A 16,385-nucleotide genomic window follows, 5' to 3' on the forward strand; every position below is an offset into this window, starting at 1 on the left:
CATGTTAGATCAGGTAGGGTGGATGGATTTGATGGGCTGGGGAAGGTGTTGCTACTTTTCCAACAGATACCCTTTCCGTTAGAGGTTCCGTAAGGAATATTAACGTGAGTATCTGTCTGGTAGTTCAAGTCCAAGTAGTCACAAATCAATCACTTTTTACGGGCCGGGCCTTCCAAATTTTGAAGGGTGTAGACCAGGTCTTGCCATGTCACCATGAGTCAGTGAGTGACCCATGGGCGAAGATACGGGGGAGGGGGCATTGCCCCCCCCCCCAGTGTCAAAGGTGGAGTCGACTGATCTAATGTATATATGTATATATGAATTGGCATCATCATCATCTTGCCCCCCCCCCCCCAGACTTCCAAGTCTATCTCCACCTATGGAGTAGAGAGTTTGAAAATACTCGAGTGAGCAAAAGAGTGACTTAGAGCGCAGGTAAACATGTGAATGCTACCCCCCCCCCAAAAGAGTGACCTAGAGAAAGTGAAAGCATATGAATGACCAAAAAGAGGGACCTAGAACATGTGTAAACATGTAAATGATCAAAAGAGTGATTCATAATGCAAAGAACCATGAGAACTATGCAAAGAACCAAGTGAGCAACATAACAGTAACCTAAAGCATGGGCAGATATGTGAGTGACCAAAAGAGTCATCTAGAGCTCTTGCAGGCATGTGAATGACCAAAAGAATGGTAAACATGTAAATGATCAAATGAGTGACCTTTAAAGCAAGGTATCAAATCAGTGGGAAACCAAAGCAGTGACCTAGAACATGTGTAAATGATCAGATGAGTGATCTTAAATCAAGGAACCAGGGCCGTAGCATGCTTTCTCAGGGTCCTGGAATAGACTTTTCTGGGGGTCCCTTGAAAAAGTTATTGCTATGCAAATTGCAAAACAATTGTACATTTTATTGTGAGGCTCAAATTTGGCTCAAGGCCCTGTTTGCCCCAGACTAGTTACGAGCCTGCAAGGATCCACATGTGAGTGAGCGATGAAAACAATTACCTAGAGCATGTGTAAGTATGCCAGAAAGCATGTGAGTGACCAAAAGGGGAACTTGGAGACAAGGTGTACTTGCAGGAGTTGGGTCCAAGTGGGGTATAGCACAGGGTGGCGAATTCAAGGAAAGAGTAGTCAAGAAAATTAGACTAGAATGGGAGAAGGGAGGAAAAACTGTGTAGCCCATGGGCAACAAAACCATAAAGTGCCTCTTCATCAACGCCTCAAGCTTTCAACTTAAATATGGTTAATAAATCAAAGTCTCATGTGTGCAGCCAACAATGTCTTTAATCACTTACGGAAATGTTTTTTTCAAAGTGTGCGTAGTGACTCCTAGGGACGTCCTCAACCTTTTTCAAGGATGTAGCTGCGAGCTGTTAACCCGATGATTGTCTATTCAGTGCTTCAAAGTTGTTTTCTTTAAGATTATTCTGGGAAGCTGTAGATGAACGTTGTCATTGCAAGGGAGCCACGGACACTAAAAGTTTGAGAACCACTGACTTAAAGTGTTGCTATTCTTTTTTTCTTTAAGCAATTTCCTGACCTCCTGTTTAATGTTGATGGGACGACAGGTTAAAATGATTTACGTAACAAGCGATAAAACAAGCACTCATAGGATCCATTTCTGCTTGATACATCAAAAAGACTTTACATGTTTCTGAAATTGTATATGGCAATGACTTGTGTATCAGTAAAAAAAAAAAAAGGCCACACACAAAGTATTTATTTATTCAACCCCACCCCTTCACCCCCAAGTAACTACAGCAAGTAACCAATAGGCCTAGTGAGTGTTTGAAAAATAGATGGCAATACTAATTATTCACACACAACACTAGATATGCACTTCTCAGACAATCAGATACACATGCACACTCGTAGGCACGACTCATTTGGCAGTAAATTGCCTGAGGATAGCCGGAGTTGTGCTTGAAAAACAGGAAGAACCAATAGTCTGAGCCCACCCAAACGTTTCTGGTCTGGAATCGGCACAATGTTGATTTGATACTAGCAAAGTAATCAAACCTATTTTTAGGCTCCTATTGGCCTCACTCTTATCTTAATGAAAAATGGTCAGCAGTGGTGTCCATAAAACTTTGTGAATAGAAATATGCTATTCCCTAGAGTTTGGGGGATGTCCAGGGCAAGCTGGAAGTTTTTCAGACACGTGAGTACTCCGACTTGATCAAGTCTACATAAAACTTGAGTTTTATGTAGAAAATTTTGATTTCTAAATCAATTCTGTAGATGCTTGGGCCCACACTTCAAAATATCAATTTTTAAGCTGTTGGAACAGGAGGGTGCAGAGCTTGAGCAAGGCGACAAAGTCAAGCTTGGTCAGTTGGGGCAAGCACACATTTTGGTGTCCCCTTGTAATGTTAAAGGGTGGAAATTAGGCCAGATCGTTTGGATTATACCATATCTAGTTGCTATTCTCCGCTAAAGCCCCCTTGAAATACTAGACTCTCTCATCTGCCACCTTCGACCAAAAGTGTGATATCAGTATTATGGCCCTAGCCAATCACTGTTCCCAATGCAACTGTTTTTTTTAAAGATTAAATGCCACTTGGAGCGACAAACCAGTTTTGTTCAAAGATGGAGGAAAATGAGTCTGTTCTCCTTTAGAAAGACCTAACACTCTACGATCGATGGGGCATTATGAAAAGAAGTTCCTAAACAATCAAGAGCCATACCTGTAACTTCCTGGACTATTGTAGCAAGTGGCACCATTCTGACATCCATGCCCTGTTCCAGCGAACTTGGCACATTCGTTAACATCGCTACTGCATGTGGCACCCTGAAAGGAAAAAAATTAACAATCAATAATGAGAAAACAATTTACCAAAACTTTTCAATGAAAGAAATTCTTCTATTTTCAATGTTGTTTCATCCCTCCTGGGAATTTCTAATCAATTGGTGCACACGAGAAAGTGTCGTGTGTGTGTGTGTGTGTGTGTGTATGCTACGGTAGAAGCCTGAAGATTGGTAAAACCTAGAATTTACAGGTAACACCTAGCTTTTACCAAGCTGAGTTGGTAAAAGCCTGAAATGGGCTTGTTAACATTTTCATTTCGGGCTTTTACCAATCCAAACCCATTTATGCAATTATTAGACTCTCCAGTCACTTATATTTTAATCAGTAATTATAATTACTTAATAATTAAAATTAATAATCAACAAAAGTTAATTAATTAACCACCATTAATTGTTCCTGATATTAATTAAGAAATGGGAAATTCTATGTGAAACTGGACATCATGAGTGAAAAAATTTCATCTTCGTTATTTCAATATTTTCATATTATTAGCAAGGGTGAAACATACTTTCAGAGTAAATCAACTAAAATGCTTTTTGTAAAAGTTTTGTTTCTGTTTTTGGCAACACGTTCAGCATCACTCCCTGTTAGTGATTTAAGCACTTTCTGAAAGCTCACAGTGTTACCATTTTTTAAAAAAGAAGAAAATATTGGGTATGTAATTATTACTATTAATTTTTACAAATTAACTGATTTGGAACATAACTATATCAAACACAAGCCTTTGCAAAACAAAAGGTTTGAAAGTCAAGAGCTTTTAAAACTAGACTTCACTGCATATAGAAACGTCCTCTCCACTTGTCGATACAAGGTTCATTGAAAGACTGGTTATTTGTGGAGATGAAGATTACAAGGAAGAAAATTCATCACTGCCGTGGACGAGTGCGGCAGTGATGAATTTTCTTCCTTGTAATCTTCATCTCCACAAATAACCAGTCTTTCAATGAACCTTGTATCGACAAGTGGAGAGGACGTTTCTATATGCATATGGCCATCTGGTTGGCCTTTGTCATTCACGAGCCATTAGTTGATTGTTGACGCCGTCCATGTACGGTGCCTTTCAACATATATATACGCTCCAAGGTTGAAATATTCTATCTGCTTCCATAGCTTAGATGGTAGAGCACTCGTCCGGCAAGCGAGAGACCGGGGTTCGAGTCCCCGTGGCGGCAGTGATGAATTTTCTTCCTTGTAATCTTCATCTCCACAAATAACCAGTCTTTCGATGAACCTTGTATAGACTTCACTGGTTTTGCAACAGTAACAAAATAGTCTAATTGTTTCTATTATTCTTAAACAAAGCAACAAAAAAAATGTGACAAGTCATAACTCTCTTTATTTATGTGAATATTTTAATGCTGCCGTCTAATTTTTTGAAAATATACACAAATACGATTTACCCAAATTTCATTTGGAACGTGTAACATCAGTCACACTTTATTTTTTTCAAGGTTTTATTTCAGGAAGAATATTAAAATGACCATGATTGCAGCAGAATGACAAAAAAAAAGAAGAGAGAAATTAAATCTTGGAAATTTTGATTTCTAAATCTATTATGGGGGATGTTTGGGCCCCATGCTATAAAAGAAACTGGGTGCTAGAGCAATCACAGCACGCACCCTCGGTTCCGGATCCACTAGTTTTTTGACAGAATTTGACGCGATACCTGTAAAAGAAATTATTACAGAGTTTTGCCCAGAATGTACTACTAGCACAGTTTCAAACAGCGATCTGAAAAAGAAATTCGGTTGGCGTTAGGTTGCAGTAATAGAAGCATGAAATCTAAATGTAGTGAGTCAGTGAATTCCGTGACAAATCTTTCCTTTGTTAGTTCCAGAATGCTTTCTTGTCATGTATGAGCATAGCCACTGTAAAGGCAAAAGAGGCCAGTGGTCATTACTATGGAGTGAAAGCACATGTGTGCCTGGAGAGGGATTCAATGTTAACTCTGATATTGTATATAGCAACTAACTGAACAATAAACTGACACAAAATGACCTGTATATCATAGATTTATTAGTAGGTGCATGACAGGTCTAGATTACCAAAAAGTAATTACTGAATTTTTTTGTTTCCCCTCTTGATTGTCCTGATGTCGGACATGTTTGGCAAGTGAAAAGATTATAGGTCACCAAAGAACAAAAAACCCTGACGAAATTGGAAATCCCTAAATTTGGAGCAACCCAGCTTACAGAATTTTAGTCTATTGGCGTAGGTGGGAGGTAGACATTGGTTCTTTCCCCCATTCAGTTTTCCCCCCTTCACACACACACACACACGGTGATCCACAGAATGTCTGGGGGTGCACAACATCAGTTCACCAGCGAAAATATTAAGGGGGACAGGGACAACTGTTCCCTGATCAGGTCTGTCCTCCACCCGGACCTATAGGCATTGGTCTTTGATGAGCCCCCTTTGGGGTCACTCATTCAAGTATTACAACAGCATCAATAGGGGTTTTGGGTTTGATAATGGGGAGAAGGAGGTTTGAATGATGCTAACGTCATTAACCACCCTTTATAAAAATATGAAATATTAATGGCATATTACTCTGTGTGCCAAAAACGAGAAAAACTTTTTGCTAGTTTGTATAGTGAAACATGAACTAACATTTCCCCCCATTGATAAGTCCTTCACAGAGTCACTTTAGTTGGCCATTAAATGTTCCGTGGATCCTTCAAGTGATTTGGAAATGTGCGCTGGCCACTCAAGTGGTTTAAAAATGTGCCGTGGGTAACTTTCGTGTTGTATGACTGCACCGGGGGCTGCTTAAGTGCTCTAAAACTGTGCCATATGTGACTCTAGAGATCTTTAAATGTACCATATGGGCCACTTAAGTGTTCTGTAACTGTGTTGTGTGTCACTTTAAGTCATCTGTGAATGTGCAGCAAGCCTACTGGAGTGATCTGAAAAATAAGCCAGACTGCTTAAATGCTCTAGAATTGTGCCACAGAGGATGGGCTACTTAAGAGATCTGTAAACGTGCAGCTCAGTTCATTAAAAAAAAATTAGGTTTGAAGCAGCACAATCATGCAGTAGGGCCCTTAAGCTGGGATCTTTGGCGGGGCCTCTAGATCATAACTTTACAGCGTGAAAAATTAAAAATTACAAGAATCCTTCCAGGTCCCCGGGCTTGACCCCTGTCAGCTCCACTCATGTGGGGACCATGGACAGGCCACATTTGGTCTGCTGGCCATGGGTTTAGCTCCTAAGACAGGAGCTAAAGAATTTCTTAAAAAGAAATAGAGTTTTTAGCCTTCAAATAGCACTGAAATTAACAGAAATTGGTTATAAAATTCCTTCTGAAATTGTAATTTAAAAAAAAAATTTTACCAAAAAATTAAAGTTTTGACCATCTGCTTACACCCCTCGCCTCTGAATGCCTCCAATATGGGTTAGGAGGTAGGGGCAGAGCTGACGAAATTTTGCTGACCAGGGGATGAGGGTGGCTAAAGTTCCATAAACGGGGTTGTGCCAAATTTGGTGATTTCCAATTCCGTCAGTCTTTCCATCTTGGCGACCTGGATATTTTAGTTCGCCCAAAAGCTAGAACATCATGAGGAAATCTGGAACCAACGGAGAAAGTATTGGCCTTCAGGATTCACCGACCCATCACATTTGGGCTTAGAGTTCCTATTCTGGTAAATCTAACACCAACCGAGTTTCTTGGTGTGATTGCTGTTTGAAACCATGCTAGTGCCATATTTCGTGGAAGAAACTATATTTTTTGCAAGTATCATGCCAAATTTTGTCCCGACACTTCTTTTTATAGATGAGCGCAGAGAATGCTCATTTATATAAAAAAAAAAATTTAATATTCCCAAGCAAAGGATACATAATGACAAACATGGGCTGAGATATGGGGGGCATTACCCCCCCCCCCCCCCGTGTCAAAGGTGGAGGCGACTAATGTATGTGTGTATATATGAATTGACATCATTGTGCCCCCCCCCCAGTCTATCGCTACCTATGATAACAAACAGGGCTTCGGCTCAATAAATTTAAATAATGACGAACACAATAAGACCCAAGACCCTGGTGAAAATATATGATAAGGTATATAAATATATAACTTAGCTTCAAAAAAACATTACTGTCACTAATGAAAAATTTTGAGAGCTACAGTGCCAAGGAAATCAGTTGGCGATACAAAATGATCGCCAAATTTCGAGCAACCCTGCTTATGGAATATTAGCTGGGGGTCAGAATGACTAGAAATCTGCTGACGTAATACTTGAACCGACCCTTTGTAGTGAATTTATATCAGGAAAAAAAATAGAGATTTATCTCTAGGGACTGTTCTGTTAGCCCTACCCTAGTGGGTTGGGAGCAACGCCCCTGATATAAGGCCATTATCTCAGGAAATTCCAGGACCACGTTTTGAATACCCTTGAGTTACAGCATGGAGCCACCACTCAATGTTACATACATGGGCGGAGATAGCGTCAAAGGTGAAGTCGACTGATCTAATGTATATGAATTGACATCATCATCATCATCGTGCCCCCCCCCCCAGACTTCCAAGTCTATCACCGCCTATGGTTACATAATATGCAGGGAAGGGAAAAAAGAGACGAATCGTGAGAGTTCCTGCAACAAATATATCGCCAACTTGTGTTGCAGAGTTGTTATCAACATGCTTGCCTTTGTTTCACGCTGTTATCAACACCGCAACAAAAGAATTCATTGCAATACTACAAAAAACAGCTGTTTATCATCGGCGCCGTGACGGGGGCAGTGTTGCCAGATCCTTACAGAAATTTTACCCGAAATTACCTCAAAAGTATTCCAAAATATTTGAACTTTATATGGTCAGCTCTGGGCTACTGCGATTTGAAGTCGAGATACTGTGGTACTTGCTGCCATCTATCCAGAAAATTGAGAACTCCGCTCTCCTACCCCATACCTCTCCGTATCTCCGTCCTTGGCTATGCGCTTGTTTCCTAGCCACTGAAACCTCAGAATTAAAAGTGACACATGTGGTGAAGATGAAGTATAATAAAAAAACGATATTCTTCATTCCGCTCAGTTCCTTACGAACAATGCTCATAAACTGAGCTGGAAATTTGAACTAAAAGTTCGGCTATTTTATGTGGGCATACGGAGAAGGCAAAAACGAAAATCCTCTGAATGAGCAGACGACAGGCAAAAAGTAGATTTGTTCGGTTCCTTACAAACTGAGCTCACAAACTGAACTGGAAATTGAAACTAAAAGTTCAGTTATTCTTTTATAACATAAGGAGACGTCTAAAACAGAGAACCTTGGGAGAAGCAGACGACAGAGATTCGAAGGCTTGATTTATTTACCATTGGTGCTGCCATCTAATCTCGAAATATCCTTCAACTCAAATGATGATGAAAAAAAAGAGAAAGCGGTCGTTTTTGTTTAGAATAGCGACGACATCGACTTCGTAATCAATATGAACCTAAAAATTATTGATCAAAATGAAAAAAAAAGAACTTTTATGATAATTTACTTAATTTACTAAATTATCATAAAAGCTTGTAAATTATGATAACATTTTTTTAGGAAATGAAAATTTCGGTAACAAAATTCGTACATTTGTAATAATCAATTATTTTTTTATAAGAAAAATATAATTATTTCTTTCCACCAAAAAGTCCTGACAATATGGATGATCGAACAAATAAGTGAAAATACGGATTATGTGGTCTTCAGATAGGGTTACCAGATTCAAAACTGAAAAAAGAGGACGCCTGGTGCTAAAGCCGAGTTTCCTAGGAATAGGTTTTTTGCGACGCGTGAACCGAATTAGACATTTGCGCCTGCAGAAACGTGTTACATAATTACGCTGCGCGTTTGTGTTTTCCTAGGGTGGCGCATCAGATCAGGACTGAGGCTATATTATATTATATGGCCTTGGCATCTCCTGCATGCTCCGGTTTGAAGAGAAGGGAGAGAAAACAACAAAATTGAAGGGAAGATCGGTGAAACGTGCGTACACGACGCATTGGACTCCTCCAGAAGCAGTCAGCCAATAAAGCGCTGTCGTGAGCCGTATTGCGCTCTGTAGGAAAACAGCCATACTGCTTTTCATACTGGTGAGTGGATGGCGTGTCGCGCCGGGTGATTCACGTCGCGCGTGGCACAGAAAACCTGCTCCCAGAAAAACCCGGCTTAAGGTAACGCCACTTTTCTGAAGTTTTGCAACAGATGGCGCCACTATACTGACAGAAAAACCACAACAACCTACCACCACAATAATTTTTCACAACTGAAACAGAACCACTGCAAGAAAGCAAAACGGGAAGGAAAAAATGGGAACAAATAACGATCCGTCTCCCTACGATTTTCAACTTCACGGTCTGGTCAGCTTTACTGCTACAGGATGTGGGGGTCACGGGTCATGCTCTACCGTCGCACATGGGAGAGGGTGGTATTTGCTGAAGCTAAGAGAGACTATTGATGCGTCTATTTCTCAGTCAACACCAAAGCTGCATTAAGAGTAATCTTTCAAGCGGCTTTGGTCAACACCACCTATAGAAGATCGTCTTCCCTTCTATAAGTATGGTGTTGCCTCTCATCGCCTCACTCCATAGTCCATGAAATAAGGAAGGAAGAGCAGGGCCGTCTTAAGAGTTAAATGGCCCCCGGCCCTAGGGATTTTTCTGAGGTCCTACCTAGAAAAGTTTTAAAAATTTCAATCAGTTCTATTTTTGTGAGGCCCCTCTTCCCTTGAGGCCCCCGGGCCGAGCCCGGGTGGGCCCATGCGTTAAGAAGACACTGCCTTGCATCAGCTACTCTGTCGTCTGCATGCTCCTGTTTGAAGAGAAGGGAAAGAGAACACAACAAAAATGAACACAACGAAAATCGGTGAAACACGCGGCGCACGACGCATTTGACTCCCCCCAGAAGCAGTCGGCTAGTCACGCCTGACGTAAAACGCTGTCGTGAGGCATATTGTGCTCCGTAGGAAAACAGTCGTCATACTAATTTTCTTCCTGGCGAGTGGAAAATTATGCCACGGAGATTGTGGCGATATTGAACGAGTCACGTGATTTTCCGATGAATGATGTTGGCCTCACCGTTCTTCCGACAGATACGGAAAACTGGCTGAGTGAGGGGAGATAGCAGTTGTTTCAGGAAAGGAAATTTCATCTCTGCCTTCACGGGGTTCGACTTTTCTCCAATACTTTCCTTACATAGGAAGAACGGTTATTCTTTCCTCCATGGAATTTTCCGTTTTTTCCCTAAAACATCGATATCTCCTCACTCAGCCAGTTTTCCGTATCTGTCTTATTAACAAGGGGGGGGAGAATGACGTCTTTCGTCATATACCTCCATCTGGTGGCCCTGATGTCATCTGCGAGCTATTAACAGAATGTTCCCACCGTCCATTGCACGCAGCCATTCAGCATATACATACGCTCCAAGGAGGGGAATGTTCTATCTGTCTTCATAGCTTAATCGGTAGCGCACTCGTACGGCAAACGAGAGGGCAAAGATGAATTTTCCTGAAACATCGATATCTTCTCTCAGGGAGAGTGACGTCTTTCGTCTCACACCGTTCTTAGCCAGCTGTCTCAGCACTAAGGCGGAGACTCCTGACGTCATACTCCCTCCAGTAATATAAACCATTCAACGAAACATCATCGACGTGAGCTTTCGGAGCCGAAGGCCCACTCGTGTACCCTTGATGACTGCACGACACAAAGCTTTACGCCTCGCCTGGCCCAGCCCGACAACACCGACATTGGACTGTTGAGGACTGGAAACACGTTGCCTGGTCTGACGAGTCTCGGTTCCAATTGCTTCGAGCTGATGGACATGTACGGGTATGGAGACAACCTCATGAATCCATGGACCCTACATGTCAACGGGGGACTGTTCAAGCCGGTGGAGGCTCTGTGATGGTATGGGACGTGTGCAGTTGGCGTGATATGGGACCCCTGATACGTCTAGATACGACTCTGACAGGTGACAGGTACGTAAGCATCCTGTCTGATCACCTGCATCCATTCATGTCCATTGTGCATTCCGACGGACTTGGACAATTTCAGCAGGACAATGCGACACCCCACACGTTCAGAATTGCTACAAAGTGGCTCCAGGAACACTCTTCTGACTTTAGAAACTTCCGCTGGCCACCTAAATCCCCAGACATGAACATTATTGAACATGTCTGGGATGCCTTGCAACGTGCTGTTCAGAAGAGATCTCCACCCCCTCTTACTCCTACGGATTTATGGACAGCCCTGCAGGATTCACGGTGTTAATTACCTCCAGCACTACTTCAGACATTAGTCGAGTCCATGCCACGTCGTGTTGCGGCACTTCTGCGGGATCGCGGGGGCCCTACACGATATTAGGCAGGTGGACAAGTTTTTTTGGCTCTTCAGTGTATAACCTCAATGCTATCTGTTATTCAAAAATCGAACGAAATACTGTCAACTAGTACAGCAGGCATCTTCAACCCGTTGCTCGCGAGCACCACAATACTCTCTTGCCCGATTTCGTGCTCGCGAGCACTTGATCAATTTCCCAAGTGTACAAATTGTATTAACGGATTGAAATAATCCTGATTTCATTTCAGCGTCGAGGTCAAAACCGACTGATCTAATGTTTTTTCGTACATATGAACTGACATCATCATGCCGTACTAGCCAAACTTGCCGTAAGGTTGGTTTCCTTTTGATTATAGGTACAGGCAGTGCTCGCGATTGTAGTAAAAGGTTGAAGACCTCTGTCTGTAGTACAATTTTCAAACCGGAGATGGCAGCAGATCCGGGATATAGGAACTTTTTTCCCTCAAAACTTCAAAGATGTCAGGATTTTTATGTCAACAAACATGGCGGCACGGTTGTTCGATTCGCAGCCAAGCCGTCGTAATTGAATGTTCTTTACGATATTGCTGATACAGACTATACTATCGATGCAAGAAACTTTCCCTACATATATATATATAAAGCCGGGTTTTTTCCCCCCCTTATGACTCACTTTCGTTTCACCAGATAGATGTACGGCTCTAACCTGTATGATTTCATATTGTGAAAAATATTCAGCAGGTTTTCTGTGCCGCGCGCATCGTGAATCGATCAGCGCGACATGCCGTCTACTCACCAAGAACGCAATACGCCTCACGACAGTGCTTTACGTCGGGCGTATTTGGCTGACTGCTTCCAGAGCAGCGGTTCTCAACCTTTTTTGACTCGCGGAGCCCTTTTTGGCATATAATTTCTATGGCGGAGCCCCATAGACCTATTTTTTAGTTATTCAGCATTCTAATGTAGGGGTGCATAACCTTGTATATATATATATATGTTACTGACAAAGCTTGAACCCGATCCGTTCGCGCGAAATGTCTAGAGATCCCTGGCCAAAGTCCGAAAAGATAAGGTGATTCGGGGTCATCACCATTTAGCATATATCTTCGTGATAATCATGTCCACGTTCGCTAATGGCAATCCATCATATCACAGTCACAATGCGGTAACCTTTTTTTTCCTTCAAAATTTTACAGTCAGACATGACCGCTGACAGTTTACTGCTGTCAAAATTTGACAGCAAAACTATGGGTCTATATAATTATATATAAATAATTTTTTTCTCTCAAATTTCTTTTTTCTGTCTTGTCACATGGAGGTAATTCTCATAGAGAATAATGTTAACGAACCCCTTCCCCCCCCCCCTTTTATTTTTCTCTATTTTCAACGAGGCTTAGTTGAAGTTTTGAAATCAATAATTAAGATTATTTATATGATTATTATAAATTATATCATGATAATTATGACTCAGTATGACTATAATTAATTATAATCACATAAATATATTCATCCCACATTATTGTCAATGAAAATGCAACGTCCCCGCGGTTATAGCGACTCGTTTTATCTTCCTGTTGATCAGTGTTCTTTATAATAATTAGGGGGGGATAATGTTACGGTAAATGTGATAAATCCGTTTATTTTGCGTAATCACGTACCATTTTTGTAAGTTTGATAAACTTCCCTATAAATCCGTATAAATTTATCACTTTTACCGTCGATTATGCATAATACCCAAGCGTCGTCCATGACAGGATATGAATCGTACAAAATTCATCACATTTGCCGGTTATTATGCATAATCGACATTTCGTATTGGTAAGTGGGATAAATCGGTCCCATTTCCGTGTGATAACATTTTATTATCCAGATGACTCTATCGGAATCAGATATAATGAACTCTGATTTAGCGAATTTTTCCGAATATCTTCGAAATAACACCTATAATTAGCTCATATTTGACGAATTCTGAAACCTGACCTTGATATAACAAACGCCTGTTTGACAAATTTTACGATTATTACGATTTACATGCAACGAATCTTTATTCCCCCAACGTTAGGTATAAAAAACAGACGAACATTATTCCCTGGATGTACTCAGCTCTAATCTCAACAATTTCTTGAGAAAAGGTCATCAGCATGGAAACAAAAGTGACGCTTGCCGCCTGGCAGTCGAGCCGTTAGGAAGCTAGCCTATCACTGTACAGGTCTGGGTTCGAATCCCGGTTCGGGCATGAATGTTTACTAACAAAGTCCCTGGACGGATCATGCTGATCCCTTGGGAATACGCGAGGATCACAAATTTAATTTAATAATTTAATTCGTCGTTGTATCTGAGGTGGTTGCATTTTTTCGACGCTATAAGCAGTGTTCATTAACATTATTCTTTATGGGAATGAGTACGAACAGTCAATAATTACAGCCGAGGTGTCGTTACAACCGAGTTTGACTGTACGTTGGGAGTCACGCATATGCACACAACACGTTCTGTATGCACAAATTCCTTAGACATTTCCCAGAAAAATGTTTACGAGATGCATGTGCAGTTAAGTAGTACGGTAAAACCCCTCTTAACGGGGACACTCCACTGATGGAGTCACCCCCTCTTTTACGGCCAAATAATATTTTCCCTTGGTGTAATAAAAGTTGTACCATTGAAATCCTTGATAAACGGTCACCCATTTTTTACGGACGAATTTTATTTTCGTCCCACCAGTGACCGCAAAAGAGAGGTTTTACTGTACTTAATCATCTCATTAAAAAATTACACTAGTAAACAAATTAATACTTTCAAAATCTCTTAAGCTAAGCAAATGGGCGGCTTTACTTAATGGGCGGCTTTCCTTGGATCAGCGTGGAGTCACTTCGGCTATAACTGGAGAAACCGCGAGACACCCAGACTGACGCAAAAATCAACGTAAGCACTTTGCCCCCCCCCCCCAGGGGGAGGACCGGGTATTTCATGTAAAACCAGAATTTATTAATATGCCAAAGATTTTAAATGTAGTGCATCGTAATGAACATTATGTAAATCGAAGAATCAAATAAATCAAGTGAAAGTCAAAATGCAACGGGCACCAATAATAAGTTATAGAAAGTTGTGTAAAATCATATCACACACAAGCGCTATCAAAAGTTTGATCGATCAAGGATTACATGACAGAGGGGTGGAGCACCCCATTCCGCTCAGACAATTCAAACGGTACTAGTGTCCTTCAGGGCCGTCTCAAGACCATCATGGGCCTCCGGGCCAAGGGATTTTTGCGAGGCCCTACCTGGTGAATTCCCGAAAATTTTAACCAAATCTCATTTTGCGAGGCCCTTTCTTCGCTTGAGGCCCCCGGCCGTGCCCGGGTGGGCCCATGCGTTAAGACGGCACTGGTGTCCTCTTGTCCAAGCAGTCGATTGACAGTGTATTGATAACTCATGTGGTCAATCTTATCCATCCCGATGAAAATTTTACGGGAACCACAGAAAACCAACTTCAGATGACACCACCACTGTGGTGACGGTAGAGTTCGAACCCGGGTTCTCGCATTCGACCACCACAGTGGTTTAGTGTACATACCTACGTTTGACTGCAGTAGTCTTGAATGAAACGGTTTCTGCTCAGCTCTGCGAACCCTTAGCCCACCACCTCAAAACCCGGCACCATTGGCACAGTGACTCGAAACAACGAACCAGTGATACCATTGCCACGACCATGTTGAGTGTAAGTGGCTGAGCAACTGACCTCCAAATGCAGAGAGGACGAACGCAAAGGGTTCGCTCACTCAAACTGCCGGGGGTCACGATGCCCGGTACCTCTCTGGTCCACAGAGCTAAGCCAAACTAACAGGGGGGAGAAAGAACAACGAACCACAAAAACATCAAACGAAGACATTGGGAGCCCTTCACAGAGCTACCTAACCGTGTCAATGCCCACGACCGAAGCCCTAAAAACTGTGATTCTTACCTGAATCTAGATTAAGCCTCATACAGAGGCGTCTTCCTTCGAGGTTAGACGCAAACACGTCTTACCGGAATGGAATCTCCAACACGAATGATTTTCAACAGACGTTTCAACACCTCCAAAATGCATTTTTAGGAGATTCCGTTGCCTCAATAATGAGCGAGAAAGTAAAATTCATTTGTTGAAACACATTGTTATTCAAGATAGATTAGTATAGATCAGCGGTTCTCAATCTATTTTGACTCGCGGAGCCCTTTTTGTATATAATTTTTATGGTGGAACCCTGTAGGCCTCTTTTTGTCATTTTATATATATATCTATCAAATTTACTCATTTATTGTATTTTCCTTAAGTCACCGCGGAGCCCCTAAGAAGTGCACGCGGCGCACCGGTTGAGGACCGCTGTTCTAGAGGATTCAAATGCGTCATGCGTCGCGTATTTCTCGTCGATCTTCTCTTCATTTTTTTTGTTGTTTTCGTTCCCTTTCTTTCAAACCAGAGCATGCAGATGACAGAATAGCTGATGCCAGGGTCATATACTATATAGGGGCCGTTCAAGTATTACGTAAGCAAATTTTTAGCCATTTTTGACCCCCCCCCCCCCACCTTGTCAGCAAAATTTCGTCATCAGCTCTGCCCCTCTGAATCCCAACTCATATTTTCATAAAGGGTGGTTGATGACGTAAGCATTATCCAAACCCCCCCCCTCCCCCCTTGTCATCAAAAGTCAGCAAATCGGAAACCTCCCTCCCCCATCGATGATGACGTAATACTTGAACGGCCCCATAGCCGCTCTGAGCTGATGCGCCTCGCTAGAGAAACACAGACGCGTAGCGTGCTTATGTAACACGTTTCTGCCGACGCGAAAATGATAATTACATAAGCACGCTATGTGTCTGTGTTTCCCTAGCGTGGCGCATCAGCTCAGAGCGGCTATATACAGTAGTATATGGCCCTGGCATCAGCTATTTTGTGAAAGAAAACAACAAAAATGAATAGAAGATCGGTGAAATACGCGGCGCACGACGCATTTGACTCCTGTAGAAGCAGTCAGCCCATCTCGCCCGACGTAAAGTGCTGGCTTGAGGCTTGTTGCGCTCTGTAGGAAAACGGTCTTATTGGTGAAGGAGACAGCGTGTCACGTTGGGCGATTCCCGTTTCACGCGGCACAGAAAACCTACTCCTAGGAAAACCCGGCTTAAAAAAGAGCCAGTTGAAAAATAAACGCGCTATAAACGTACATTACTGCAGGCCCGTTGCCAGAAATTTCGTTCGGAGGGAACCAAAGTGACAGAACAATAGATTTGGCCATCTTTCTCCCTTTTTTCG

The 16,385-nt window shown here is 42.0% G+C and overlaps 1 protein-coding gene across 1 annotated transcript in view; it reads right to left on the reverse strand.

Annotated features, from left to right (window-relative positions):
* The window catches only part of LOC149080855 (cubilin-like), a 159,574-nt gene that overhangs the window by 121,777 nt on the left and 21,412 nt on the right, over positions 1–16,385 (reverse strand). The window contains exon 8 of the mRNA XM_089237523.1: positions 2,695–2,798. Coding sequence (XP_089093649.1) covers positions 2,695–2,798 — 104 coding nt within the window. The remainder of the gene's footprint in view (positions 1–2,694; positions 2,799–16,385) is intronic.

The sequence above is a fragment of the Pholcus phalangioides genome, unplaced genomic scaffold (assembly GCF_987345545.1).
Source record: "Pholcus phalangioides strain wild (caught in Gottingen) unplaced genomic scaffold, Ppha-v1.0 ptg000010l_1, whole genome shotgun sequence".
NCBI classification, from domain to species: domain Eukaryota; kingdom Metazoa; phylum Arthropoda; class Arachnida; order Araneae; family Pholcidae; genus Pholcus; species Pholcus phalangioides.